Source organism: Pelodiscus sinensis, chromosome 31, assembly GCF_052426305.1.
Source record: "Pelodiscus sinensis isolate ZL-2025 chromosome 31, ASM5242630v1, whole genome shotgun sequence".
NCBI lineage: Eukaryota > Metazoa > Chordata > Testudines > Trionychidae > Pelodiscus > Pelodiscus sinensis.
Window position 1 is genome coordinate 8,071,382 of NC_143082.1, and position 26,986 is coordinate 8,098,367.

The following is a 26,986-nucleotide window of genomic DNA, read 5'->3' on the forward strand; positions in this document are numbered from 1 at the left end:
GGCTTTTTGGGCACAGCAGGCTCCCGCTGCCTGCAGCCATCTTTATTTCTACAGCTTTCATGGCCGGCGGAGGGTTCCCCTGCCCAGGTCAGCACAGGGAGCCGGGAGGGGAGGGCCGCTTGGGGGGCGCGGGGGCGGCTTTCGAGCCACAGGGGGGCTGGAGCCGCATGCGGCTCGCGCCTCGGGTTGGCCACGGCTGCAAAAGGCTCTCCAGGCACGTGGCTGCACGGGGGGTGCTCTGGAGCGCAGTAGGGATGGAGCCAGGGCCAGGGCAGTCCCGTCTCTTCTTCCTAGAGACACGTGGTTCAGTTCAGCGCTAGCCCTGCACACATCGCTCAAAGCTCACACCCAGAGGTTCTCGTGAGGGGTCTGTAAGTCTGGCCCGGCAATTTGCCATCAGAACATGAAACCTTTGGTCCCAGGTTTGCTTTTAAGCGATTTTTTCCCCAAAGGCATTTTATTTTCCCACCCCTTTGTCCTCCCGCCATTCAATACAAATTACGATTAAAAAACCCTGCCATAATGTCCCAGAAGTAAAAACCACAAGCCTTTAAGCAGGGTGAGTTTATAAAGCTGTAAAGCCTCAACCTGTGAATTATTGAGCATCATATGAAATTTCTAGGCTTGCTTTGAAACACATGCAAAGAAGTTACTTCAATGCCAGCTTTGCATGAATATATCCTGAATGCAATATATTTTCATTAGCAAGAAATGTGCACACGTTCTACAACTGATGCACAAAAGTGAAGCTACGCTAAACTATGAATTATAATTAGCATGAAACACTGAATAAAATTAAATAAAAAAAGACTAGAAAAGAAGGCTTCTAGAAAACAAAAGGCTGATAGAGGATATAAATCAAGTCTAGAAACTGAAAACCAAATTAAAGTGATTTGGGGGCATTTTTCCATTCCTATTAATTCATGGAGATTCGAAAGAAATGTTCATGATTGATTTCAGTAATTTGGCTCCCAAATTTCACAGATAAATTCAGTCTCACGCTGAACAGGTAAGCACTTAGGCTGTGTCTAGACTGGCATGATTTTCCTGAAATGCTTTTAACGGAAAAGTTTTACGTTAAAAGCATTTGCGGAAAAGAGTGTCTAGATTGGCATGGACGCTTTTCCGCAAAAGCACTTTTTGCGGAAAGGCGTCCGTGCCAATCTAAACATGGTTTTGCACAACAAAGCCCGGATCGCCATTTTTGCGATCAGGGCTTTTTTGCACAAAACAAATCTGAGCTGTCACTGGCCCTTTTGCACAAAAGGACTTTTGCCCGAACGGGAGCAGCATAGTATTGCCGCAAGAAGCACTGATTTCAGACAGTAGGAAGTCAGTGTTCTTGTGGAAATTCGAGCGGCCAGTGTAGACAGCTGGCAAGTTTTTCTGCAAAAGCACATGCTTTTGCAGAAAAACTTGCCAGTCTAGACGCAGCCAAAATGTTATAAATGTCAGGAAAACGCAGTTTGAAACAAATTCAAATTATGCTAAAGGCTAATTCGTGCCTAAAAACATGTTTCTTTGTTAAAAAAGCACCAACTATATATATGTTAAAAATTAGGGCAAAGTAAACATCTCGCTTCTTGACCATGAAGAGGCTTATTGCTTCCAACTAGAATTGCCAACACATTTAACAGTTTGAAAGATAAAGAAATCCAAATTTAAAAAAAGCACATCTGTAGTGTGCATCATTTCTTTGTACTTGTTTTAACAAAACACTACATATTTCATGGAACCATTGTCAAAATTGGAATAGAAAGTGATATAATCCTTAGAAAACTTAATTTAGCTTTCAATTTATTGTTTTAAAAAATGTGAGTGCATTTTCATATACGTAGTAACTTTTGCCTTATGTAAAAAAACTTCACAGTGCTTGCTAAACACTGCCTTATCTTATCTTCCCAGGTATACATGACAAACATATACATCGGTCTCACTTTCTAAAGAAAAAAAACATTTACCTCTGGTTAATAACAAAGCAGTTATTGTCTCTGTTAAAAACTGCAGTAAAACAACTTCAAGTCATGGTAAAAGGTGTTTAGCTATGTGGGGGGTTTCACTTATCACTGTAGCGGGGGGTCTGCCATCTGCTTCCGGGACCAGCTCCTTTTGCTGGCAGAGTACCTTCCCTCTGGCAGGGCTTCCCCTCTTTCTTCCAGGCCGCGTCGTCCTCTTCGCCACACTGCCCTCCGGCAGTGCCCAAGTCCATCTGAGCCCCCCTTCCGGGGGTTGTTGTTTCTCCACCGGGCCGTTATGCAGGCCCTGCAGCCTGGGGGTTTGTTTGGCCCGGCCCTAGCTCCAGGGAACCTCCTGCTTCCCCAGCAGCCAGGCCCTCACTGACCTTCCTCCTGGGAGCCACCACCCAGGTTTTTATATAGCCCCCAGCTGGGCCCTCATCCCCTAATACAGCCCCAGCTGGGGCTAAACTCCCCAGCCCTGCTTCAGGCTGGGGTTTGCCCTTAAAGGGCCAGTGCAGGGCTAACGCCCTGTCACACACCCTCCCCCTTAAGTATCTCTCACTAAAGGGGCCCCCGCCTTTAGTCACCAGTTGCACCTGCACTTTCAGTCTTTATAGGAGTTCTCCGAGGCGGAGGGGGACCTGGGCCCACCCTCTCCCCAGGTCCCAGCCCAGGACCCTAAGGGTAGGCGTCTGCGATGCGATGCCCGACCGGGGGGGGGCCATAGCCGCAACTCACCAGTCCCCGGGTCTCCCCGACCCTGTCCTGGGCTCCTTCCTCCATCTTGGTCCGTCTATGTCCGCCGCTTCCCTGCCAGGGGGGCTCACCTCCTCCCGCCGCTCTGGTCTGCCGCGGGGGCCTGCGTGGCTCTACCGGTGTGGGTCCGAGTCCGGGTTCGGGTCTGGGGCCCTCCCTCCTCTTTCCAGGCAGGGAATCCTCTTTTAAAGCCGGTGCCCTTTCCAGGGACGCCGGCGCCTGCGCCTTGGGCCACTCGCGGCCCCGCCCTCGGGCGGCTGACTCTGGGGCCGGCGGCGTTTGCGCGGGCAGCCGCCACTGAACAGGCACAGCAGAGCCGTCCCGATCCTCCGGCGGCTACGCCACCTGGAGCTTGAGTGCGGGGCGCGGGGTTAGTGTCCACTGCCCCGGCCGCCCCGTCACAAGCTAATTTGTGCCTAACAAACAAAGTGCTTATGAATGGTAAAAAGCACCCGTTGTATCCTGTCTAAAACTTCTCTCTGTTCCACCTAGAGGAGGGCTATTAGCTTACTCCTTTCAATTTGAATTGCCACTAAAAGTTAACAGGTTGAAAGATGAAGAAATCCAAAAATAAAAAATAGCTAAGTTGTGGTATAGCGGTGTTTAGCTTTACAACATTCACATTTAAAACTTTTATAAACTGACCCAGAGTAAGGTTTGTGCTCTTAATGCTGGAAAATTACATCAGTTTTTTTTTTTAATGCACCATGAATTGAACTATTCAATGAAGGACAAAGGTTTGTCAAAATTGGAATAGAAAATGGCTTATTCCTTAGAAAAAAATAACATTGCTTTCACTTTGTGCTTGTTAAAATGTATGTGCGTCAAGCCTGTAAGTAATAATGACGCCATCCCTTGCCCTATTTACAAGGGTGCTTGCCAAACATGTCTTTATCTTTTCTTCCTAGATATATATGCTAAAGATGTGTATCGCTCTTGTGCCAAAAAAACCCAAACCCGAAATGTTTACTTCTGGTAAAGAAACAATTACTCTAAAATCGCAGTAAAAACAAACTGTAAAACAACTTCAAATCACGCTTAAGAATGTTTAGCTAATTTGTGCCTAAAGAACAAAGTGCTTAGATCTGTTAAAAAGCACTTAAATTATCTTTTTTAGGAAGTGGGGCAAAGTAATCTTCTCTCTGCTCTACCTTGCGAAGATTATTAGCTTACTCCTTCTAACTTTTATTGCAAGCATTTAACCTTTGGCAATTAAGAAAACCAAAAATAAAAAAGAGCTCACCTATAGTCTCCATAATTTTTGCACGTGTTCTAAAGCAAAGCTAGAACCTCCATATTATGATCGCTAATTTATGGGCTCTAGCTTTAGCGTATCCACATTAAAAACTTTTATAAACTGACCCTAGGAAGTTAGTTCAGAGTTGTTGTTTTTCAGTTGCATGATGTATTAAATTCTTCAATGGAGAACAAATAGTGGAAAAGTTTTCAAAAGTGGAAAAATAAAATTGATTAAAAAAACTATAGTTATCAGTTTGTATTTGTTAAAATTTTTTGCTCATTATACAAAAATTTCAGGAGTGAATGCTAAAAACTTCCATATCTTTTCTTCCCATGCTAAAGATGTTTAGCCAACTCCTGCGTAAAAAGCAAAGGGCATGTCTGTGTTAAAAGTGCAAAGTAAACTTCTTTCTGCTCCATTGAGAGAAGGCTATTAGCTTACTCCTTCTAACTTGTATGGAAACTGACATTTGACTCATTTAAATTTTAAAAAAAGAGTTCACCTGTGGTGTGTATAATTTCTTTGCATGTGTTTTAAAGCCAAGAAGTTTCATTTTATGATAGCTAATTCATGGAGTGAAGCTTTACAGTATCCTCATTTAAAACGCTTAAAGGCTTGTGGTTTTAATCCTGGGAAGTTATTGCAGTGTTTTTTTTTAATGGCAAGATGTATTCAAGCATTAATATCTTTGGAAAACAATCTTAAAAGCAAATCTGGGACTTTCATATGGTCTCTAATTTCCTGGCTTCAAACTTTACAGACTCATTATTATCGGTGTATGGTTTTAGACATTTGTGCTGGCTCTCGTATTGTAATGGAACAGGTTTCTTAAGAAAGAAAGCATTGCAGAAGAAGCGGGTTGAGTGGGTTTCTGATGGCTCAGATCGAGCGGCAAGGCTAGTTCAGCAGACGCGCAGCCTCTCGGAGTCTTATAATTTCCCTAGAGCCATCTTATGGATAACGCTGCTCCTCTCTCCTCTTTCATGTAGCCCATTTCATTTCATTTATTTCATTTTATTTAGTTTTTTATTTATTTCATTTTATTGTTTTTCTTGTCCCCTCTCCTTTTTCCTGCTCATATCTCTAGTTGCCATCATTTAATTTATTTAATTTTATTTTGCTTTATAATGTTTTCATTCGCTTCTCATTTTATTCTTTTATTGCTTATTTCTCTAGACATCTTCCTTTCCATTCTCTTTTTAATTTATTTAATTTTATTCAGTTTTTCAATCTCCTTTCTCCACCTTTTACCTTCAGACCTTTGTGCCCTTACACGTTTTATCTTCAGACAAAGGTTTGTCCCTTAACACCTGGACCTGACTCTAGGCCTGGAAAGCAGACATCCTGGAAACATGGCGCCAGACTGGAAACAGAGGGAGGGGCACTTGTCTTAAGACTCCGGTGATGAGGGCTATCGAGCCATTTACTACTCTCAGCCTCAGGATGCAGACTCAGACAACACTAGCAATGATGTACTATCGGAAGGCCTTGGAACCAGATAATACAGTAATCAAGGCAATTCAAGCATTAGACCTTGAGGGACTGGATAAAGATGATCTTTTCCCACATATTCTTCTAGTGGAAAAATGTCCAAGTGGAAGAAAAGTACACTGATTTGTATCTTCAAGCTTTCGGGGGCTGTGTTACCAATCCATTAAGTTCATTAGTCTCAAAATAATATTGTTGGAAAGAGTTTCTGAGAAAAGACTGAGAAACATACTTTTCACCAGTGACATTATGCTTTGTTGTGAAGATGAATATGCACTGGAAAGGGATGTCAAGGGATCAAGGTTTGTGGTACTTGAATGTGATACAATTCAGGCAACTAATGACAGACTATATGTTTTATTAACAGGGAGGTACTGAAAAGCCAGTAAAAATATCTGGGCTAGAGATAATATTTGTACAAGGAGTCAGATATGTTGGTTCAGCATTGAGCTGTCTTCTTCTTTCGAACATCGTGTTCAAAGCTATAGTTCTTCATCAAAGTTGGATGTCCAAGCTCTCCAGCCAATGAACAGCATCACTAGTTAGATTGTGGCTGTCCTCCGATGAGCCAGTGAATTTTCGTGTTGGGCATTCCACAACAATATGGTGCATAGTTTGCGGACTGCCACATTCACAAAGTGGAGATGGCAACAGATTCCACTTCTGCACCTGCCTGGACCAGTCCTAAGACGGTTTAGGACATACCACAGTCTCTGAGGAAGATCAAAGCCATTCTGCTCAGTGGTGGGATCTGACACAAGGGATATGTCTAGACTACATGGAGCTGGCAGCAACAAGGGCTGGGTCAAATTTCTAGGGATGGCTCTTCCACAATACAATACACAACCCTCCCTCCCCACCCCATGACACACTACCCCTTGGTGACTCTGAATAGCAACACCAAACAGCAATGACAAGCACAGATCCTGAGGGTAGAACTGAAACTTTTATTAAAAGGGGGGAAGTGACCAAGCACTACTTTGGGAAAACATCCAACCATACACCATGGCTACGTCTAGACTACATCCCTTTTTCGTAAAAGGGATGTAAATTAGACATATCGCAATTGCTAATGAAGAGGGGATTTAAATCCCCTGCACTTCATTAGCATAAAAATGGCTGCCGCTTTTCTTCGGCACGGAGCTTTGCCAGAGAAAAGTGCCAGTCTAGACTCTGATCTTTCAGAAAATAAAGCCTTTTCTGAAAGAGCCCTTATCCTTTATTTCAACAGGGATAAGGGATCTTTAGAAAAAGGCTTTATTTTCTGAAAGATCAGCGTCTAGACTGGCACTTTCCTCCAGCAAAGCTCCGTGTGGGAAAAAAAGCGGCAGCCATTTTTATGCTAATGAAGTGCGGGAGATTTAAATCCCCACTTCATTAGCAATTGCAATACGTCTAATTTACATCCCTTTTACGAAAAAGGGATGTAGTCCAGACGTAGCCCATGAGCAAAGAACCACACCACAGGTAGGTTGAGCAGTGTTCTCTTCCGTCAGGATCTTAAGTGCAGCAACAATAGTCCCTTTAAAAATGCCTCCCCCTTCCCTGCACCTGCCCACTGTTGTCTTTTGGCCAAGCAAGCCCAGAATCCAGCGGTGCAGCTGCAGTTTACTTTGTGCCCTAGGTGCTTGTTAGCGTGTAAGAAGGTTCTTTACTTGTTTTGCTGATCCCTTCTCGTCATGGACAGCTCTTCAGCTCCCCTGCCAACTAATCATCGCTCTACAGGCATGCAGCGCTCAGTGATTCCAGTGTTAGCCTTACTGATGGTACATACTGGGAAGGCTCTTGTCCTAAATGTTCCAAAACAGAGCTAACACTGAGGCCTAGGTATCAGTGAATTCAGCTCCATGGTGCATAACAAGACTTCCAATGGAAGGGGGGGGGGGTGTCTAAATTAACTAAATTACTCATAAGGGAGTGGAAAAAGGTCCAAGGATTGTCTAGACCCACACAACCAGATACACATACGTATCCCACCTGCCTCTTTTCCTACTGAGTTCTGGAATCCATGTGTCCTAGCTAGCAAGTTGAGGATGAGTCCCTCAATTGGGCTATGCCAAGTATACTATAGTTCTTCTGCCCTGCATTATTCACACAAGGATAACAACACATTTTTATTTTTGCCCCAGTAGGAAGGAAACGGGGAGTCCAACAACCAGAAAAAAGATCATCAGCAATCTCCCCATGGGTGTGTGTGTAGATTGCTTTTCCACAGCTCATAGCTAGATGTCAGGGGAGCGCTCATTCAGCACTTCCTTGCAATGAGATACGTTCAATGAACTGAATGGGAAAGTGCATAACATATTCAACCCTGACATATGGGCTGGAATTCTGGCCGAGCAGAAAGAGAGGAACTATACTACTGCTGAAATGAGAATGCTAACGTAAATACGCTGGATGAACTCAACCCTGTATGAGGATCTGATTTAACATCTGATCATGGCAGACGGCATGGAACAATTTGTTTGGGATGTGTGCGTGCTGAAACCCATTTCAGCTATATGAAAACGGTATATAATGGAAACCTCTTCAAGCCAATGGGTGCGGCAGACCCTGTTGCCCCCATAGTTCCAGGGTGAGGATGCTGTCAATCAGAGCCAGCCCATGCATAGGACAGTTTGAGGGCCCCACACTTGGGGGGGGGGGGGGGCTTCAGCAGCCACCTCAACCATCCTAAGGACAGGGCACAGGGCAGCCTAGGGGAATTACTGGAGGGGTGTGGTGGCAGGGTAGCAGCAAAAGTTTCCCCTCCCCCCCACATGCTCCACTTCTCACCATTGCATAGAAGCGGAGTACAGCAGGCTAGGACAGGGGCAGAGCAGTCTGCCAGGATGCTCCAGCTCCCACCACTGAAGTGGGGGAGGGGGGATGTTAGCTGCTGCGTCCAGTCCATTCCAGAGCCCCCTGGTAATCTAGCTCATGCTGCTTGGGTTTCAGGTCTGGGCATGGATCTGGGGAGGAAGAGATGGGGCAGGGCAGAGAAGAGGCAGGACTTCGGGGACGGGGTGGAGTGGGAGGGCAGGGCAGGGTGGGGATGGTAGTCTGTGGCACACCTATGGTGCTGGGGGAGGTTGTTCCAGGCCCTGCAGTGCCTGAGATGGCCCTGGCAGTCGTCTTATGGAGAGGGGGTAGTCCCTCTCCTCAAGAGGAGGAGCAGCTGAGAGAGAGAGACAGACAGCCTGAGAACGAGGTGGAGAGAAAAAGAAAGTCTGGGGGTAAATGGAGAGAAACAATAATGGAGATGGGAAGAGGAATGGACAGAAATGAAGACTAGAGCAACTGGAAGTGAATGGAAATGCTGAGAATGAAGAGGACAGGTGGACATGAGAGAGAGTCCCTTCAATTTAAAGCTGGATGGTCAAGTCAGTGCATGTTGGATGGCACATCCCTGATACGTTCCTGTAGCTGTCTGAGCACTGGATCCAAGTGTCTCCTATCGAGTGATCCCAGAGAACAGGAGAACCAAAGGTCCTTCAGATCCCCACTGGAGTCAAGTCCCTCCTCTTCAGGAAGTCATGAGAGATGCTTAAGAGACAAACGTCTTGGTGTGGGACACCGTACAGCGAGATGGCCAGACCAGTCAGGGTCCCCTGTCAGAGGCTCTAGGATCTACCGGTAGATCCTGATCTACTGGTTGGTGATCACTGGGCTAGGGCCTCTCTGATGGGGGGGGGGGGGGCACAGCCCCCTAGTAAGGTTAAAAAGTATGTACAGACAGACACAGGTTTTTATACAGTGGCTAAGCACACTTAATAGCATGTTCTAGTAGATGTGTGGGTATGTGAAATACTGTTATTTTCATTGTATATATTCTCTGGCCCAAGGCACTCAGCTTTCCACCACACAGTAAAGGAGAGTGGAGTGGGCAGGGAGGAGCAGAGCAGAACACGTTGCTTTGTCATGCTTTCCACCATGGTGGTGAGTGTGCGGGAGGGATGGGGGGGACACTCTGCCCCCAGGCCAGGAGGCTTCCAGCAAGTGGTTCAATCGGAGTGGGAGGAGGTAGAGCAAGGGCAGGGGTTGGGGGAAGGTATACAGTGGGGGGAGGCAGACTAAAGGCAAGGCTTCAGGAAATGGAGTGCAGCTGGGGCAGGGTTGGAGCGGGGGGGGCAGGGCCTGTGATGGTGAGGGTTGCTCCAGGCCCCATACTTGGGACGCTTGAGGGGTGGGGGGTTTGTCCCAGCCCCCCCGGCTGAGGGAAACAATGTCTCTGGCTATGAAGGTGATCAATCGCTTATTAATGTGTATAGGGACACGGTCCTCCTGGAACTCGCTTGTGGGAGATTTCGGAGAGAATGCGGGAAGAGGGTGAAACAGGAATTTTGCCTACAAGCTACAGGGCACACTCACCGCGGAGCCAGGTGTCAGCCGGAAAGAGCAGCTAGTGGTAGGACGGAGGAAAGAGCGTTTGAGACATGAAGAAAGGAGGAGATTCAAGGAGCAGCCCGTCACATTATGCCTCAGTGAGTGTCAGCCAGGGTTTGCAACTCTGACTCAAGCCGGGCTTTTTTCCTCAACATGATGCGATGTCATTTTCTTAAAATAGCCTATTAACATTTCCCTGAATGCTGTCAGTGGGCACTGGGAAATCGGAGCCAATTACAAGCAATACGGTTCTGGGGGGTTGGCAACTCTCACTGCAGCTCAGGGTTCCAGTCAGGACAGATGGCTGTGAAACAGGCAGTCTCACCCCAGAGCGGGGTTATTCTATCATTAGGTTATACCAAGCCAGTGCCAAAGTGAATTTCTGTCTCACCACACTGTTAACCAAGCCAGAGATGCAGTCTCCTCAGTCATCCCAGCCATTGACTCACCACCCAGACACTAGATTTTATAACGAGTCCTCCTTCCAACCACCTTCCCAGGTCAGTGTACAACTCAGCTCTTACCCAGCAACCATGCTGATGCCACTGTTGCAGAGGGAAAAGAGCCTGCGACTTAAGCCCTTGCATGAGAGGCCTGGGCTAAAGTAGTGGCCAATATAAAGCAAAGCTAGGTTGAGCACAAGAGAGGACTTGCCCACTGAATCTGGCCAAGAACGTGCCAATATTGCAGAAACACATTCTTGAGAGGTGCTAGGCACAGGACATGCACACGAACACAATGCAGATAGGTGGTACCGGAACACCTCTGCACCAGCACATTCCCCAGTGCGATCAGGAAGACGCTGACCTCTCTTAAAGTAAGGTCAGGATGGCAGAAAAAGGGTAAAGATGTTTTGACTGAACCAACATGCACCATGTGGTAGGTGGTGAATAGTCCATTAGAGGGTGGTACCTGCCCCAGCAGTGAGGCAATATGTAACTTGTTTAAAGAGGGATGTGCTAGGGAGTGTCTTTGCCTGATCTGGGGGAAAGAGAAAGGTGGCCATACATGAGCATACATGTATTGATGGTCCAGTGGCCTGCGGGAGATGGATAATCTGCCCCACCCTGTGGCCAGTCTGAACTGCTCTCATTTCAGTGCTAGCCATTGGCTCTCCCTCTCCCTGCTAGATCAGCGTTTCTCAGACTGGGGTACTCTTCAGCGCTGGGAGCTGTTGTGTCACTGTTCTTATTACAGCCCTAAGGGCCCAACAGTGCTCCTGCCCCTGGGGCTCTGCCTGCGGGGAGAGAGGGACTCAGCCTGCAGCCAACTGGGATAGGTGTACGTCATGATCCTCTCTGGCAGCACTTATCACAGACACACACTTGGAATCCCCACTCCCCCATAGCCCACCCTGCCTCAGTGACCCACTGATAGTCATGTAGCCCCTGTCTCAGGGGCAAACTGCAGCCTGACATTGGAGGGTGGTGTGGACCTTCTGCCTTTGCCTACTCTGGCTGTTTCCCTGCAGCCTCAGGTCTTCCTAGGCCCTGCAGCCTGGGAGTGAGGTCAGGTAAGAACTCCCCAACTTTGCCTGCTTTTTCCCACACAGCTCTATCTCAGTGAGTCACTCAGTGAGCAAGAGTGTATCTGTGTTCTCCTTCCCTCTAGGAACTCTAATTTATACAGCCCCAGCTGGGCCCTCAGCTACAGGCATCACTCTCCCAGCTGTCTCCCAGGGCTGATTTTAGCCCTTAAAGGGTCAGTGCGGGGCAGATGCCCTGTCACACAGTCCCAACTGACCAACGTCTCCCCTTGCTCTCAGCACCCCAGATGTTTTGTGGCATGCGGGAGGCTCCAGGAGGGAGGGGGTGGAGTGGTGCTGTGGTGTGCTCGGGGAGGGAGATAGTGAAAAGGTGACACAGGCTGTGTCTACATTGGCGCGATCTTGTGCAAAAGCGGTTGCTTTTGCGCCAAAACTTGCTGGCTGTCTACACTGGCTGTGAGTTCTTGCGCAAGAACAGTGACATTCTAATGTATGAAATCTTGCGCAAGAACTATGATGCTCCCCCTCAGGAATAAGCCCTCTTGCGCAACTGTTCTTGCGCAAGAGGCCAGTGTAAACAGGCAACATGAATTTCTTGCGCAAGAAAGCCCTACGGTTAAAATGGCATGGATGCTCTTGCGCAAAGGCACATGCCATTGTAGACACTCTCTTCTGGAAGAGTTTTTGCACAAGAATTCTTCCGCAAAAGAATTCTTGCGCAAAATCATGCCAGTGTAGACGTAGCCACAGAGTTTGCAGCGGAGTGGGGCAGGAAGAGGTGCGGCACAGGCTTTTGAAGGAAGGAGTGCCATGGAGGTGAGGCTGGGGCAGCGAGAGAGGTTGAGCATAACTCAAGGGAAGTTGGTGCCTTGACTAATACGGCCTGTTTTCTCAGCTAAAGAAACAAAATGCAGTTTACCACATTCAGTGGAGTTAGCACACACTAACTCAAACACAGTTTTGTTGGCATAGCTCAAAAGTAACAAAAGCTTAGTAAGAAATGAAGACAGGAGTTCATGTGAGTTCAGTATACTACGTGGTTAAAAACAGATACAGTGACTCAAAACTTAAATGAACCAGGAAGATGGATGGCCTTCCCACCCTTGGTCAGGATTTCCTTTAAAAACCAAAGTGATGGTCAAGCTGAGCTGAGTGGAGAAGAACACATCATGGGCCTGGTAATGGCAGGGCAGGGTCTTGGGAATGTGGCAAGGGTTTTGGGCTCAGGGTAAGGTAAGGGGTGCAGGACTCAGGATTGGGAATGAGTAGGAGCTCAGGGCAGGGCCTGTAGGGTGTAGGGCTCAGAACAGGGGGGCGGGGGCGTGAAAGAGGTTGGCTGATCTCCAGGGGTGGCCACGGTGGCGGGGGTCTACACTGCTGGGCCACTGGCTCCCCAGAGCTTGCTGGGGACAGCAGGGCTGTGCTGCCCAGTCGGTGGTTTCCTGAGACTGGCCCAGCCAGTAGCTTCCTGTTGAGGCAGAAGCTGCGGTGCCCTGGTGCTGGTTCTCTGGAGCAGGCAGAGGCAAGGTGGGCTGTGCTGTCTGGCTGGTGGCTCAATAGCACAGGAACCTTACCCATGTACGGAGGCCTGCAACATCCCAACAGCCACACTCTGACCACTGCACCTGTTCTCTTGTGGGCAGTCTGAAGTATAACAGTGCCTACTAGCAGATCCCATTCTTTGTGTTTTATGGGAAACAACTGTATTCCAGGCAGCTCCTATTGCCTTGGCACAACCAAGCCCTGGCTTTAATTTATCATGAGAGGAAGCTACATACCAAATTTGGTGGCTCTCTTATTATTTAGGAGGAGTTCTTGAACAAACAGACTCACAGATGAATGGACAGAAAGACAGACACGCAAACTCTCTCAAATATATAGTAGATAAAAGTAATATTATAGTGTGGCTGTGACACTGCTACGTTTTTATGGCTGATTGTGTTAGCAAGTAGTTTTTAAGTGAGGTGAATCTTAGATGTATGCAAGTAAAATCAGAGTGCTGAGGGTTGAGAATTATTAACTCAGGGATGGTGCTACTATTACACCAGAGCTTGAGGTATGAATCTCTGTTAAAATAGCAAGCAGTGTGTAAATCTTGCACGACTCCACCACAAAAATCCTTCTGCCCTGTTTTCCGTGTGGCCTCACAGAAGATGAGGATTGGAAGCAGGACCAACTCCAAATAACTAATCCCAGGCAGGGCTTTGTCAAGATGGGCCTTAAAACCTCTAGAGATGGAGATTCCACCTCTAGGTAAACCATTTCAGAGCTTTACCACGCTCCTAGTGAAACAGTTTTTCCTAATATCCAACTTAGACCTCCCCCACTGCAACTTGAGACCATTGCGTCTCGTTCTGTCATCTGCAACTTGAGTGTAACATTCAGATTTCAAATGTTTCCATTATTGATTAGTGCACTAGAAATCATCAACGTTATTTGCGTTAACACTAGCAAAAGGCATCATGATAACTTCAAAGCTATTAGCATACCATACAACAGCTGGAACAATTTTGTGCATTTCCACAAACATAATCACACTGAAAGCTGCAAATGTCTATGATGGTTTTTGGGGAATTTTAAAGGAAAGCAGGTAGAATTGTTCTAGCTATAAGATAGAGGTTACCAAATTCTATGACCATATATTAAGTCAGTGGTTCTCAAACTTTTTGGCCCATGGCCCACCTGACTCAATGCTACTGGCCGTTAGTTATGTAATTATGCCCAACCCATTTTGCTAGTGCTGCAGGTAGGGAGAATGGTTTAATATAACCAGTAAGAAAGGAAAGGAGTTAATTTAAGTTATTAAACAGATTAAGCGCTTTAATTTTCCTCATCTTAGTTTATGAAATTTCCCTAGCCAGCAGGGAGGAGGCAGTAGCAGTAGCAGGCTAGAGGTAGGTGTCTGTCCTAGGAATGTTAAATATCAATTAACCTCATGAATTCTTATCGACTATTCCAGGAGATGGTGCAGGAGTGGGCTGGGTGTAGGGTCTCAAGAGGGGTGTTTGTATAAGCAAGCTGGAGGGGTGCTGGGTTTGCAACCAACTGATAGACTATTGCTTGTGCATACTATGTGTGAAAGAACAACAGAATAACAGCTAGAAATGCAGGTTTGGCTCTGAGATTGGCATAGCCTCTTCTCTCCAGAATACAATCGGTCATCTCAGGTGGCACTTTCCCACACAGCTAATGAAAAAACAGCAAATAGTCTTGCAGCACCTTAAAGACTAACAAAACATGTGCTCCAAGACTATTTGTTGTTTCTTAAGTTTCTCCAGTTACAGACTAACTTGGCTCCCCCTCTGACGCTTTTACCCAGCTGATGAGTCCTTTGGCTTTGCAGCACAGATCGGCTTGCAGGGTGGGGACCTTGCTGAACAGGGGCTCTTGCCCTGAGAGTGGCTTTATAAGGAGCTATAACCTGCTGATGCTAGACTGGACACTGGGATTGGGGCAGGGAGAAGGAGGGAGAAGGAAAGTCAGGAGTGAGGCAGGCAGGGCCTACCTGAGCAAAGCCATCCTGCAGTTAATGGCAGGGAGCCTTTCACTTGCAGTGTTTCATTGCAGCCGCTAGGTGTCCCCTTCCCTCTCCCCTCCCAGCAGAATCCCGGATGGCGAGGCCCCTGGTAAACAGCCGAGGCCAGGTTGGAGGCGAGCGTGGTGGAGGGGGCGGGCTTCAGCCGGAGCTCGGTAAAGCCGGGTGCTTCAGCAGTAAGGCAGGCATTGGGCATACGTGTGCTCAGGAGGGAAGGGTGCGGCGAAGGTGGGAGTGGGCGAGATTTGCCAGTGAGGGGGAGTGACTGGTGTCTGTGACTGGTGTCTGCCTATAGCAGAGGTGGGCAAAAGGGCATGATCCACCCAGCTGCTGCCCCGCCCCCAGGCCAGGCAGGGCTTAGGGGCGGGAGGAAGCATGTGATGTTTCCTCCGCCCTACCCCTGCTCTGCAAGGAGTGCGCGGTGGTGGCAGGGTGGAGGAAACATTGTGCGCTTCCCCCTTATTGGCCATGGGGCAGGGGAGCAGCCAGGCCTCTGCAGGCCAGATCAACCCACTTGGTGGGCCACATCTATCCTGCAGAGGCCCTTTTGCCCACCCCTGCTTTAGAGTCAGCCCTAAGTGCCACATGCTAGAGGGCAGGGAGTGAGAGATTTCACACTCTACCACCCGGCCTTGGCCAATCAGGGCCTGGGGCCGGGGGGAAGTGTGCGAGTCTCCTCCTGCCCTGTCCTGCAAGGAGTGCATGGCACTTAGAAGCGCTCCTTGCAGGATGGGGGCAGGGTGGGAGGAGACTTTGCATGCTCCCCTCAACCCCGAGCCCTGATTGGCCTGGGGCGCACACAGAGTCTCCTCCCACCCTGCAAGGGGCTTGGCACTTAGAGTCAACTGCCAGCTGCTGACCACCTGTCAGGGATAATACCTAGTGCTGTCATGAGTGCAGGGGATTGAACTAAATGACTTCTTGAGATACTAGGAGTCTATGACAGGGAGGGTACGTCTACACTACAGCGCTAGTTCGAACTAACTTAGTTCGAATTAGTTAATTCGAACTAAGCTAGTTCGAACTAACGCATCTAGAACTAAAAACTAGTTCGAACTAGCGTTTTGCTAGTTCGAACTAGCGCGTCCACACTGATTGGACGCAGGGGGGCATTTAAGGGCAGCTGAAACCGGTTCTGGCAGGGCATCAGGTCAGTAGTTGCTTTGTGTGGCTGCTGTCTGAGGCTATCTGAGGCTCGTGCTTAAAGGGACCCCCCTGGACAGCCGGTTCTCAGCTTTTCCTGCTTGCTTGCCAACCTCGCCGAGGGACAGCAAAGCGTCGGTCTCTGTGCCCGTCTATGTCGGTGCTTCCCTTCGGGGGGGGGGCCGCCGCAGGTGGCAACATGGAGCCACGGCTCGCCCTGCACCTTCTGGTGCACGTTCTGGACTTGCTGCTGCAAGCCTGCCAGCAATGGCTCGAGGCTGCCTGGCACCACCTGGGGAACGTCAGCCCCCTGCCTCTCCGCCTGGCCGCCCTGGGGGCTGTGGAGGAGCCGCGGCGGCGCCCCGGCACCGGCGTGCCCCGCCGCGTCTGGCGTCTGGACACCAGCAGCGACTGGTGGGACCGCATCGTCCTGGAGCGCTGGGAGGACCGACAGTGGACCCAGAACTTTAGGATGAGGAGGGACACCTTCCTGGAGCTCTGCGAGTGGCTCGCCCCTGCCCTGCACAGAAGGGACACTCGCATGAGGCCCGCCATCCCCCTCCAGAAGCGGGTGGCCATCGCCCTCTGGAAGCTCTCCACGCCGGACAGCTACCGATCCGTCGGGAACCAGTTCGGCGTGGGGAGATCCACTGTCGGAGCGGTGCTCATGCAGGTACGGCACTTGTCGGCCACCGAGCCGGGGGGAGGGGGGCTGCGAGGAGGGGATGGGCCGCCCCAGGGACAAGGGGGGGGGCGGGAGGAGGCGAAAGCGCCCCGCACCGGAGGGGTCGGGCTGTCCCGGCCGTACTACACGCCGCCAGGGGGGGTTGCTTCTGGGAGTGGGGCGCGGGGCACTGCCAGGGCACGCACGCTCCCAGCCACCCGGGCGCCCCACTGATTGGCGCTTTGCCGTGTCTCTCTCCGCAGGTGGTCAAGGCCATCAACCGGGTGCTGCTCCGCAGGGTGGTCCGCCTCGCCGACCCGGACGCCGTCATCCGGGGATTCGGCGCCCTCGGCTTCCCCAACTGCGGGGGGGCCATCGACGGGACGCACATCCCCGTCCGTGCCCCGGAACACCAGGCGTCCCGTTACATGAACCGCAAGGGGTACTTCTCCGTCATCCTGCAGGCCGTGTGTGACCACCGGGGACAGTTCACGGACATAAATGTGGGCTGGTCCGGCAAAGCACACGACGCACGGGTGTACCGGAACTCCTCCGTGTGCCAGCGGCTGCAGGACGGGACCTTCTTCCCCGACCGCCACATCAGGGTCGGGGACGTGGACATGCCCGTCTGCCTGGTGGGGGATGCCGCCTACCCACTGCAGCCGTGGCTCATGAAGCCCTACACGGGGCACCTCAATCCCTCCTGCCAGGCCTTCAATAACAGGCTGACCAGGGCCCGCATCGTGGTGGAGGGGGCCTTCGGGCGACTGAAAGCCCGCTTTCGATGCCTCCTCACCCGTCTGGACCTGGCCGAGCACAACATCCCTCCCGTGGTGGCGGCATGTTGTGTGCTCCACAATTTGTGTGAGCGGAAGGGGGAGGCTTTCCTGCCAGCCTGGATGGCTGAGGCTGACCGCATGGCTGGACACTACGGTCAGCCCCGCACCGCCGCCATCCGGGAAGCCCAGCGGGGGGCCATCCGGATCCGGGAAGCCCTGCGGGAGAGCTTCCAGGTGGAGGAGGAGGAGGACTGACCTCTCCCTGCATGCCCCTTCCACCCTACCCCCCCTTCCCCTTTCCCCTCCCTACCTACTGTCAAATAAAGACACCTGTTTTTCAAACAAAAACGTCTGTTTATTTCACAGAACTGGGGTGGGGGGAGGGAGGAATGAAGGTGGGAGAAGGGAGGGGGAAACCTGGGACGAGGGAGCTGGAAGGGGAGGGGAGGGAAGGGAGGAAGGGAAAGGAAAGCTCAGGGGTGGGAGTCCGGCTGCCTCTCCCGTCTCGCCACACTGCGGGTCCGGGGGCGTCGGTGGGGAATGGTTGTGGAGGGGGGGGCAGAGGGGACAGGGGGTGTGGAGGAAGCAGGAGCGGAAGCAGGAGCGGAAGCAGGAGGAGCAGGGGGAGCAAGAGGGGGAGCAGGGGGAGGAGGAAATGGAAAGCGGTCCAGCAGGCTCTGGAGGTGGCCTCGCAGGGCATGGCCCTGCTCCTCCAGGGCCTCCAGACTCCTCCGGCGCAGCCTGAGGTCCTCCTGGACCCAGTGGTCCTGGAGACGGAGCTGTCGGTCCAGGAACCGGAGGTGCCGCCTCTGGTAGTCCTCCTGGTTCCTGGCTGTCCTGCTTGCCCGGGCGCGGGCGGCTGCTGCAGGCGGTGTGGTGCACCCTGCAGGCCCAGGTGCTGCAGCTGTGGTGCAAGAAGACCAGCGGTCAATTACCCCAGGGGCCCAGGTGTGTGAAACCCAGCTCCCCTCTGCAAGGCCAGGGCCCCTGCAGGATCCCCAGCTGCTGCTCCGTGGTGGGCAAGGCCCAGGCGCACGGTCCCGGGGCTCCCTCTCGCCCCAGCCCCCCGTACACATAAGGGGAACACGAGGATACTCACAGGTGGACACCTCCCCGGCCTCTGACGATGCAGGCGAGCGGGTCTGTGGCGTGCCTCGGGGGTCCCGGGTCCTGGGCAGGCTGGCGGCAGGCTCCTGGCTCTCAGAGCCCTCTTCCTCCTCCTCCGTCTCCAGGAGCGGTCCCTCTGCCCCGGGGTCAATCACGTCCCGGGGGGCAGGGACGGCATGAGGCCCCAGGATGCGGTCCAGGGCATGGAAGTGGGGGCAGGCCTCCGGGTCGGCCCCTGGCAGGCAGGCCCGGGAGTAGGACTGCCGCAAGTCCTTTATCTTGCAGCGCACCTGCTCCCGGCTGCGCTGGTGGCCCCTGGCGGCCAGGCTGGCAGCCATGCGTCCGTAGACGGCCGCGTTCCGGTGGCTAGTGCAGAGATCGTGGACATTGGAGGCTTCCCCCCAAACCTCGATGAGGTCCACGATCTCCGCACTTGACCAGGCGGGCGCCCGCCTTTTGCGCCCCCGGGCAGGCTCCCGGGAGCCGCCAGGCTGGTCCTGGGGAGCAGTGGAGGGCTGGGAGCCCTCGGATGGCTGGCTCATCCTGTGGCAGGTGCAGGCTGTGCAGGCACGGGTGCTTGCAGCCTTGCAACTGGCACAAAGTGAGTAGCCAGCCCGTGGCCCTTTAAGGGCTCCGGGGCCGGGAGGGGGGCAATAGAGTTTCCCTGGTGTTGGCCAGAGTGGCCACCAGGGAAACCTGGGAAGCCTTAGCCTCCCACTAGTTCGAACTAAAGGGCTACACAGCCCTTAGTTCGAACTAGCTAGTTCGAACTAGGCGTTAGTCCTCGTAAAATGAGGTTTACCTAGTTCGAACTAAGCGCTCCGTTAGTTCGAACTAACGTCCGTTAGTTCGAACTAACTTTCTAGTGTAGACATACCCGGAGAGAGTACTGTTTGCAGTAGCAGCACTCAGCCCCTCTCCCCCATGCTTTATGAAAATCGGCTTATAAATATGCATAACTTGAAGATGCTTTAGACAAAATACCTCAATGTAACATCAATGTTCATGTTACAATCTGCAAATCCTATTTCTGTGCATGTATCATTCTTGTTTGTGAAATCAGAGTGATGAATTCTGAAGTGTGGATCTGTTTACAGTTCCAACGTGCTGCAGAGCCCTGACGCTCTGGATCTTAATGACTCGGTACTCAAACCAACAATCTGTGGTTGGTCATAGAAAGAACATATAACCATGTCTTCTGCTGTCGGAATCTGTTGGAGATCGGGCCTTAAGGCGTTGGGCCCTGCACACACTCAGAACGGAGAGGCTTCCACACCACCTTAAACCTGGTATTTCTCCATGGGGATGAGGTACCGAACGAAAGGGTTCACGCCCTGGGGGAAAGTCTGTTTAAGCCAGGGGTGGGCAATAATTTTTGGGACCCCTTTGCCCCCTCTTCCCACTAGGCACCCATGCCTCTGGCAGGGCGTGAAGAGGCTTCACATGCTTCCCCCCCCCAGGCCAATCAGGGCTTGGGGGCGGGGGAGCACGCAAAGCCTCCTCCTGCCCTCTCTCCTCCCCCTCCCGCCAGGAACATGCAGCCCAGTCAGGGTCTGGGGGCGGGGGAGCTGTGCAAAGCGTCCTCCCTGCCCCCGCCATGTGCAAGCATATTGCACTTTGAAGTGATGCACACTCCTCGCAGGGCGGGGGGAGGGCAGAGGAAACATCGCACAGCTCCCCAACTCCCGGGCCAGTCAGGGCTTGGGGGCGGGGGAGCATGTGATGTCTCCTCCCGGCCCACGAGCAGCACATAACGCTTCAAAGCAGCAGAGCCTCTGCGGGCCGGATCAACCCTTTTGCCCACCCCTGGTTTAAGCAATGGGAAACCATCAGTCCTTTGTCTTCAGCTGGCCTTTAAAACTCGTTGGCTCACCCTTAGAGGATACTTCACAACAAAGGACTCTAAAAAGCTGTAGACTCAGGCCAGAATAAAGATCAACTCTGATTTGAAACTTTTTACCTGAGCTGTTCAGGATAAGAATTTGCGTATAATAAGTTTCTTAATAGATTTAAAAGTAGTTGAACATTTTTTTTGTTTAGCAACTTACTTTGATCTGACTGGTTTCACTTGCATCCACTTAAATCCTACTTTTTGTGCTTAATAAAAACACTTTTGTTTATTAACAAGCCCTGTGTAAATAATTGTCACCGGGGGGAGGGTGCAACACCGTGCATATCTCTCTTTCATTGATAAAGGAAGCGAGCCTTATGAACTTTCTCTGCGCAAAACTTTTAACCCAGGGTAAGCTGGATTTATTTTGGATTTAGTCCCATTTGGGGTTTGGTTTCCTCAGTGCTGAGCCCTCTCAGAGCTGAACGTGTTTAGTGTCTGTGTTGGTCTGCAAGGTGGGTGGTAACCCCAACTTGGTGGTTTGGGTGGGGGAGGCCAGAGAATCTGGCCTAGTAGGACAGAGTGGTGGGGAACCCCAGAGAGCAGGAAGGCAGGCATCAGTGGCATGAGCAGTACACCAGGGAACAACCTTAAGAGGACTTCTGTGATTCAACCCATGACACTGGCAATTGCTCTTTGGCCAGCAGTAGCACTCAAGAGTCCATTGGGGTATGTCTACACTACAATGTTAGTTCGAACTAACATTCATAGCCGCTACACTAGCGCTCCGCTAGTTCAAATTTGAATCGAACTAGCGGAGTGCTTAGTTCGAACTAGGAAAACCTCATTTTACGAGGATTAAGTCTAGTTCGAACTTACTAGTTCGAATTAAGGGGTGTGTAGCCCCTTAATTCGAACTAGTGGGAGGCTAGCCCTCCCCAGGTTTCCCTGGTGGCCACTCTGGCCAACACCAGGGAAACTCTATGCCCCCCTCCCGGCCCTGGACCCCTTAAAGGGGCACGGGCTGGCTACGGTGCCCGTGCCAGGTGCAAGCCTGCCAGCACCCAGCCAGAAGACCCTGCACCTGGCACGGCACAGAGCCACCCACCCGATGTCCCCCAGCCCACCCCCTCTTCCCGGGACCAGGCTGGCGCCTCCCGGGAGCTTGCCCTGGACTGCAAGAGGCGGGCACCTTCCTGGGCTAGTGCGGACATCGTGGACCTCGTCCACGATCTCCGCACTAGGCACAGGAAAGTGGCCGTTTAGGGCATCAGAGCTGCCAGCCTGGCCACCCAGGAGCAGGTGTGCATGAAAATCAAGGGGGTCCACTGAGACCCTCGACCCTGAGCCCTGAGCTTACAATGGCCGTCCTGGGTCAGACCAAAGGCCCATCTAGCCCAGTAGCCTGTCTGCCGACAGCGGCCAACCCTAGGGACCCTGGAGGGGATGGACCGAAGACAGTGACCAAGCCATTTGTCTCATGCCATCCCTCTCCAGCCTTCCACAAACTTTGGGCAGGGACACCACTCCTACCCCCTGGCTAAGACTACTCCATGACTTGATCTCACTTCCCTTTCAACTCTGTTGTAGTTCTAGCCTTCACAGCCTCCTGCAGCAAGGAGTTCCACAGGTTAACTATTTGCTTTGTGAACAACAACTTTCTCTTACTAGTTTGAAACCTGCTACCCATTCCTTTCCTTTGGTGTCCTCTAGTCCTTCTTTATGGGAACTCATGAAGAACTTTTCTGTATGCACCCTCTCCACCCAACCCCTGCTTTTAGAGACCTCTATCCTGTCCCCGCTCCATCTCCTCTTTTCTAAGCTGAACAGTCCCAGTCTCTGTAGCCTCTCTTCATCTGGGACCTGTTCCCAACCCCTGATCATGTTAGTTGCCCTCCCCTCTCCCAGCCTTTCTCTTCCCCTCTCCCACCTCCTTTTCCCAGTCTCCCCCAGTTTTGTTCAATAAAGACAGAGTCAATGTTGGAAGAAACGTTATCTTTATTTTGTACATCAATAAGAAGGGGGACTAGGGAAGGGTAAGTGGAAGGAGGTGAGGGAGGAATGGGGTACGAGCCCCCGATGGGGAGGACTGGGCTGGCTTTGCGGGCTTCTGGGGGTGGAAGCTCTCCTGCAGCCCCCCAATTACCCCCTCTCCCCAGATGGCAGCCTGCGGCAAGTGCAGCTGGGCTGATGGCCGAGTGGTGTGATGTGCCCAGTGTGGGTAGTCCGGGCAATCCAAGCCAGGACTGCTTTGCAAGCGGGGCACCCCTTAGAACTGTCTGTCCGGGGTGGAGGTCGGGTCCCTTTAAGCGCAGCCCTCGGCTAGCCTGAGACAGCAGCTCCACGCTCTAAGTCCTCCTCTGATGCTCTGCCGGCACTGCTTCCGGCCATCCTTAACCTCGGTTCAGGGTCCACTCAATGTGGACATGCTAGTTCGAATTAGAAAAACGCTAATTCGAACTAGTTTTTAGTTCTAGACGCGTTAGTTCGAATTAGCTTAGTTCGAATTAACTAATTCGAACTAAGTTAGTTCGAATTAACGTTGTAGTGTAGACGTACCCTTGGAGACCAGGCCTTAGGGTGCTGGGCCCTGCACAAGCACAGAACAGAGACTCTCCTTATTCCAAGGAGTTGGGGGGGCTGTCGCAGCCGCAGGGGCGTCAGTCCAGGTGTGTCTGGGTTTGATGTGAGAGGGGTTTCCTTGTCAGTTTGAGGCACTTCCTCCCTAGCTTGAGTTGAATGGGCTGTTGCTGCCAGATGTTTCCAGTGGGTGCCTACTCAGAGCTTTGTGGCTCTGAAGCACCACAGAGCTTTTCCCTGTAGAGCTGGTTTGGGACATTTTGGGAAGGTCGTGGTCTATTTCTCCTGCAGAGCCTGGGCATGCTGGAAAGTGCAGGAGTCCCTGCCAACCCCTTGTGACTGAGGGAAGCACTGGCTCTCTGCCCCATGGGTGAGTCTTACTCTCTGGTAGGATTGGGCTAGCCAGTAATCGGCACTTCCCTGGCTTGCACTGTTGCACAAAGCTGATTCTCATGGCACAAGATGAGCTGTTTCCCACTAGTCCTGATGTTGCACGGAGCTGGTTTGGTTCATCTCTGGAACTGGCAGGGAATTTTTCTACCTATGTTAGTGGGCTGATCATTTGTATCTGAATTGACCCTCCTGTGTTTCCAGGGGTGTGTCCTGGCTGTCCTGTCCAGACCAGCCAAGAGTGGGAGATGAACGCTATGCTGGGCAGGTATTTACCTGGATCCTGTCCACTCCATTCTCAATCCCAACAGCAGATGGAGCGAGGGGAAGAGCTGCAAGTCCCAGGTCTCAGCAAAGGTGAGGATGATGAAAGCCAAACAGGCTTCCAAATAGGTGAGGGATAAATAAGTCCAGTTGAGAGGGCTTGGCACAGCTGAAACCATCTAAAGCCACCTGTGAGCCCTCCTGGCCTTGCGCTTCTCAGGGATTGTCAGCACCTTTTCCCTGGTGTGTGTACACCACTGTATCTATTGCACCACCAGTTCCCTTTGCTTTAGCACTCACGCAGCGCTGGGAGAAGGCAGCAGCAGTTCTGACCCAGATCTTGGCTCTCACTGAGAAAGCAAATGTTTTCTAGCCCACTCACAGGCAAAGAAAGCTCATGAATGTGAGCTGGGTGGTGCCGACGCCTTCCTGAGTCTGCAGCAGCCTGAAAAAGCTGCAAGCGATGTGACTGCCTCCTACAATCCCAGCTCCAGGAAGGGGTGGAGCCACATGGGTGGTGCTTCAGGCTGTCTGCCGTGGGGGGGCGCTAGTCTTAGACAGCCTCCTGTGGAACAGCGCATCCCTCATTGCCCATTTGTTCCTGCAGGTGAGAGGCTGGCAAGCATGGCTGGGCCAGAGGATGCTGCACCAATAAGAGGTGGCACTAAAACTGGTGTGGAGCTGGCCGGGGGAGCATGGCACAAAGACCCTACCATGGGCGCAGAGGAGGCTGCACCAGGAGGCAGTGCCAGAGAGGAGGAGGCTGTGCCAGGGTGCAGCACTGATGCAGAGCTGGCACAGTGCACAGACCCCACAGTCAGGTGGCCCTTTAAATGCAGTGAGTGTGGGAAGAGCTTCCGGCAGAGTGCCACGCTGACAAGGCACCAGCTCCTGCACGCGGGTGAGCGGCCCTATGTCTGCACCACTTGCAGCAAAGGCTTTTGTGACCATGCGGCGCTGGTCACGCATCAACGGGCACACACGGGTGAGCGCCCCTTCCCCTGCCTGGCATGTGGCAAAGCCTTTGCTGGCAGCTCAGCACTGCTGGTGCATCAGCGAGTGCACAGTGGTGAGCGTCCCTACCGCTGCGGGGAGTGCGGGCAGAGCTTCCGGCAGAGCGCCCACCTAGTGCAGCACCAGCAGGGGGCCCATGCCAATCGGCGCCCCCATGCCTGTGTTCACTGTGGCAAGAGTTTTGGGCTGCGCTCCACGCTGGCACGGCACCTGCAGACCCACAGTGCTGAACGCCCCCACTCCTGCCCCGACTGCCCCCGTTGCTTCCGCCAGCGAGCACACCTACTCCGGCACCAGCTAGTGCACACAGGTGAACGTCCCTTCCCCTGCCCGGTGTGCGGCAAAGCCTTTGCCCTGAGTGCCACACTGCTGCGGCACCAGCTAGTGCATACTGGCGAGCGCCCCCACCGCTGTGGTGAGTGCGGGCGCAGCTACACACAGAGCTCCTACCTGCGCCAACACCAGCGCAGTGCCCATGCTGGCCAGCGCCCCCACACCTGCCCTGACTGTGGCCGTGCATTTGCTGACCGTGCCAATCTGCTGCGGCACCAGCGGGGCCACACAGGCACCCGACCGCATGCCTGTGCTGAGTGTGGGCGGCGCTTTTCTCAGTTGGCACACCTGCGGGAGCACGGGCGCACACACAGCAGAGAGCAGCCGTTCTGCTGCAGCCAGTGTGGCCAGGCCTTTGGGCACCGCTCAGCACTGGCTGCGCACCAGCGCACACATAGTGGGGAGCGTCCCTATGCTTGCGCCCAGTGTGGGTGCCACTTTGCCCAGCTGGCCAGCCTGGTGGAGCATCGCCGGCGGCACACAGGCGAGAAACCTCATGAGTGCCCCCAGTGCAGATGCTGCTTCCGACACCGCTCGGCCCTGCTCCGCCACCAGCGTTCCCATGCTGGGGAGCAACCCTTCCGCTGTGGGGAGTGTGGGCGTGGCTACACCCGCAGCTCCAACCTCCTCCTGCATCAGCGGGTGCATGCTGCTGAGTGACATTCCCTCCCTGAGGACAGTCACAGGCATCCGATGACTCCCACACCCCTATGCTGGGCTGATCCAGTCCTGCCCAGAGGCCACTGCCCAGGAGTGTGGAAGCTGGGCCAGGTGACTCAGTTTGCTGAGTGTGAGTAAAATTGTTGCCAGTAGCCATAGCTTCTCCAGGCCCAAGTGGCAGACATGGAGCAGCGCTTCCTGCAGGATGAGGCTTAGGGAATGGGAACTGTATCAAGGCAGTGCCTGAGCCCCATGTTTCTCCCTTTTTACTGGCTGGTGTTGCCTGGGCTGTGACTGCAGCCAAGCCAAACCCCACTCTACAGCTGTGCAGGGGAGGGGCTGGGTGGAGGCACAGGTGGGGTGGGCTGCGGGTTGGTGGCATCTAATGAACTTTCTAAAATGTTTTGTCATGAAGTAAAAATAAACGTATGAAATGTCCGGTGTGCTGCAGTGGGTGGCGTGAGCTGCACCAAGTGCCCCAGTGGGGAATGCCTGCTGGGCACAAGCACCTGGGCCATGGTACCCAGGCTATCAGTGTGGGAGCTTTTGTTGCCACTACCGTGTATGCGAACGTGTGCAGTGTCGGCACCCTGGTCTGCGCCAGTCTATGTGAGAAGGGCCAGCTGTCCCCTAGAATCATAGAACTGGAAGAGACCTCAGGAGGTCATCAAGTCCAGCCCCCTGCTCTAGGCAGGACCAATCCCAACTAAATCAACCCAGCCAGGGCTTTGTCAAGCCGAGACTTAAACACCTCTAGGGATGGAGACTCCACTACTTCCCTAGGTAACCCATCCCAGTGCTTCACCACCCTCCTAGGGAAATAATTTTTCCTAATATCCAACCTGGACCTCTCCTACCACAACTTGAGACCATTGCTCCTTGTTCTGCCATCTGTCACTACTGAGAACAGCCTCTCTCCATCCTCTTTGGAACCTCCCTTCAGGAAGTTGAAAGCTGCTCTCAAATCCCCCCTCACTCTTCGCTTCTGCAGACTAAACAGACCCAAGTCCCTCAGCCTCTCCTCATAAGTCATATGCTCCAGCCCCCTAATCATTTTGGTTGCCCTCCTCTGGACCCTCTCCAATGCGTCCACATCCTTTTTGTAATGGGGGGGCCCAGCACTGGACACAATAGTCCAGATGTGGCCTCACCAAAGCCGAATAAAGGGGAATGATGGCATCTCTGGATCTGCTCGCAATGCTCCTCTTAATGCAACCTAATATGCCATTAGCCTTCTTGGCTACAAGGGCACACTGTTGACTCATATCTAGCTTCTCATCCACTGTAACCCCCAGGTCCTTTTCTGCAGAACTGCTACTTAGCTGGTAGGTCCCCAGCCTGTAACAATGCCTGGGATTCTTCCGTCCCAAGTGCAGGACTCTGCACTTGTCCT

The 26,986-nt window shown here is 52.3% G+C and overlaps 1 protein-coding gene across 5 annotated transcripts; it reads left to right on the forward strand.

Moving 5' to 3' along the window:
- On the forward strand, window positions 1-26,031 carry LOC102462791 (uncharacterized). 5 transcript variants are annotated; one of them, XM_089774703.1, is made up of 5 exons: window positions 54-87; window positions 7,575-8,017; window positions 9,693-9,905; window positions 23,527-23,679; window positions 24,194-26,031. In XM_089774703.1, the coding sequence occupies exons 4-5, from the start codon at window positions 23,571-23,573 to the stop codon at window positions 25,591-25,593; spliced, it is 1,509 nt and encodes a 502-aa protein (XP_089630829.1). In that variant the 5' UTR covers window positions 54-87; window positions 7,575-8,017; window positions 9,693-9,905; window positions 23,527-23,570; the 3' UTR covers window positions 25,594-26,031. The 5 variants fall into 5 exon arrangements, with proteins under 5 accessions (XP_006112841.3, XP_089630829.1, XP_006112844.3 ...); XM_006112782.5 differs by lacking the exon at window positions 7,575-8,017 and adding an exon at window positions 5,212-5,744 and having other exon boundaries at window positions 69-87; XM_006112779.5 differs by lacking the exon at window positions 7,575-8,017 and having other exon boundaries at window positions 1-87.
- The last annotated feature ends 955 nt before the right edge of the window (window positions 26,032-26,986 follow it).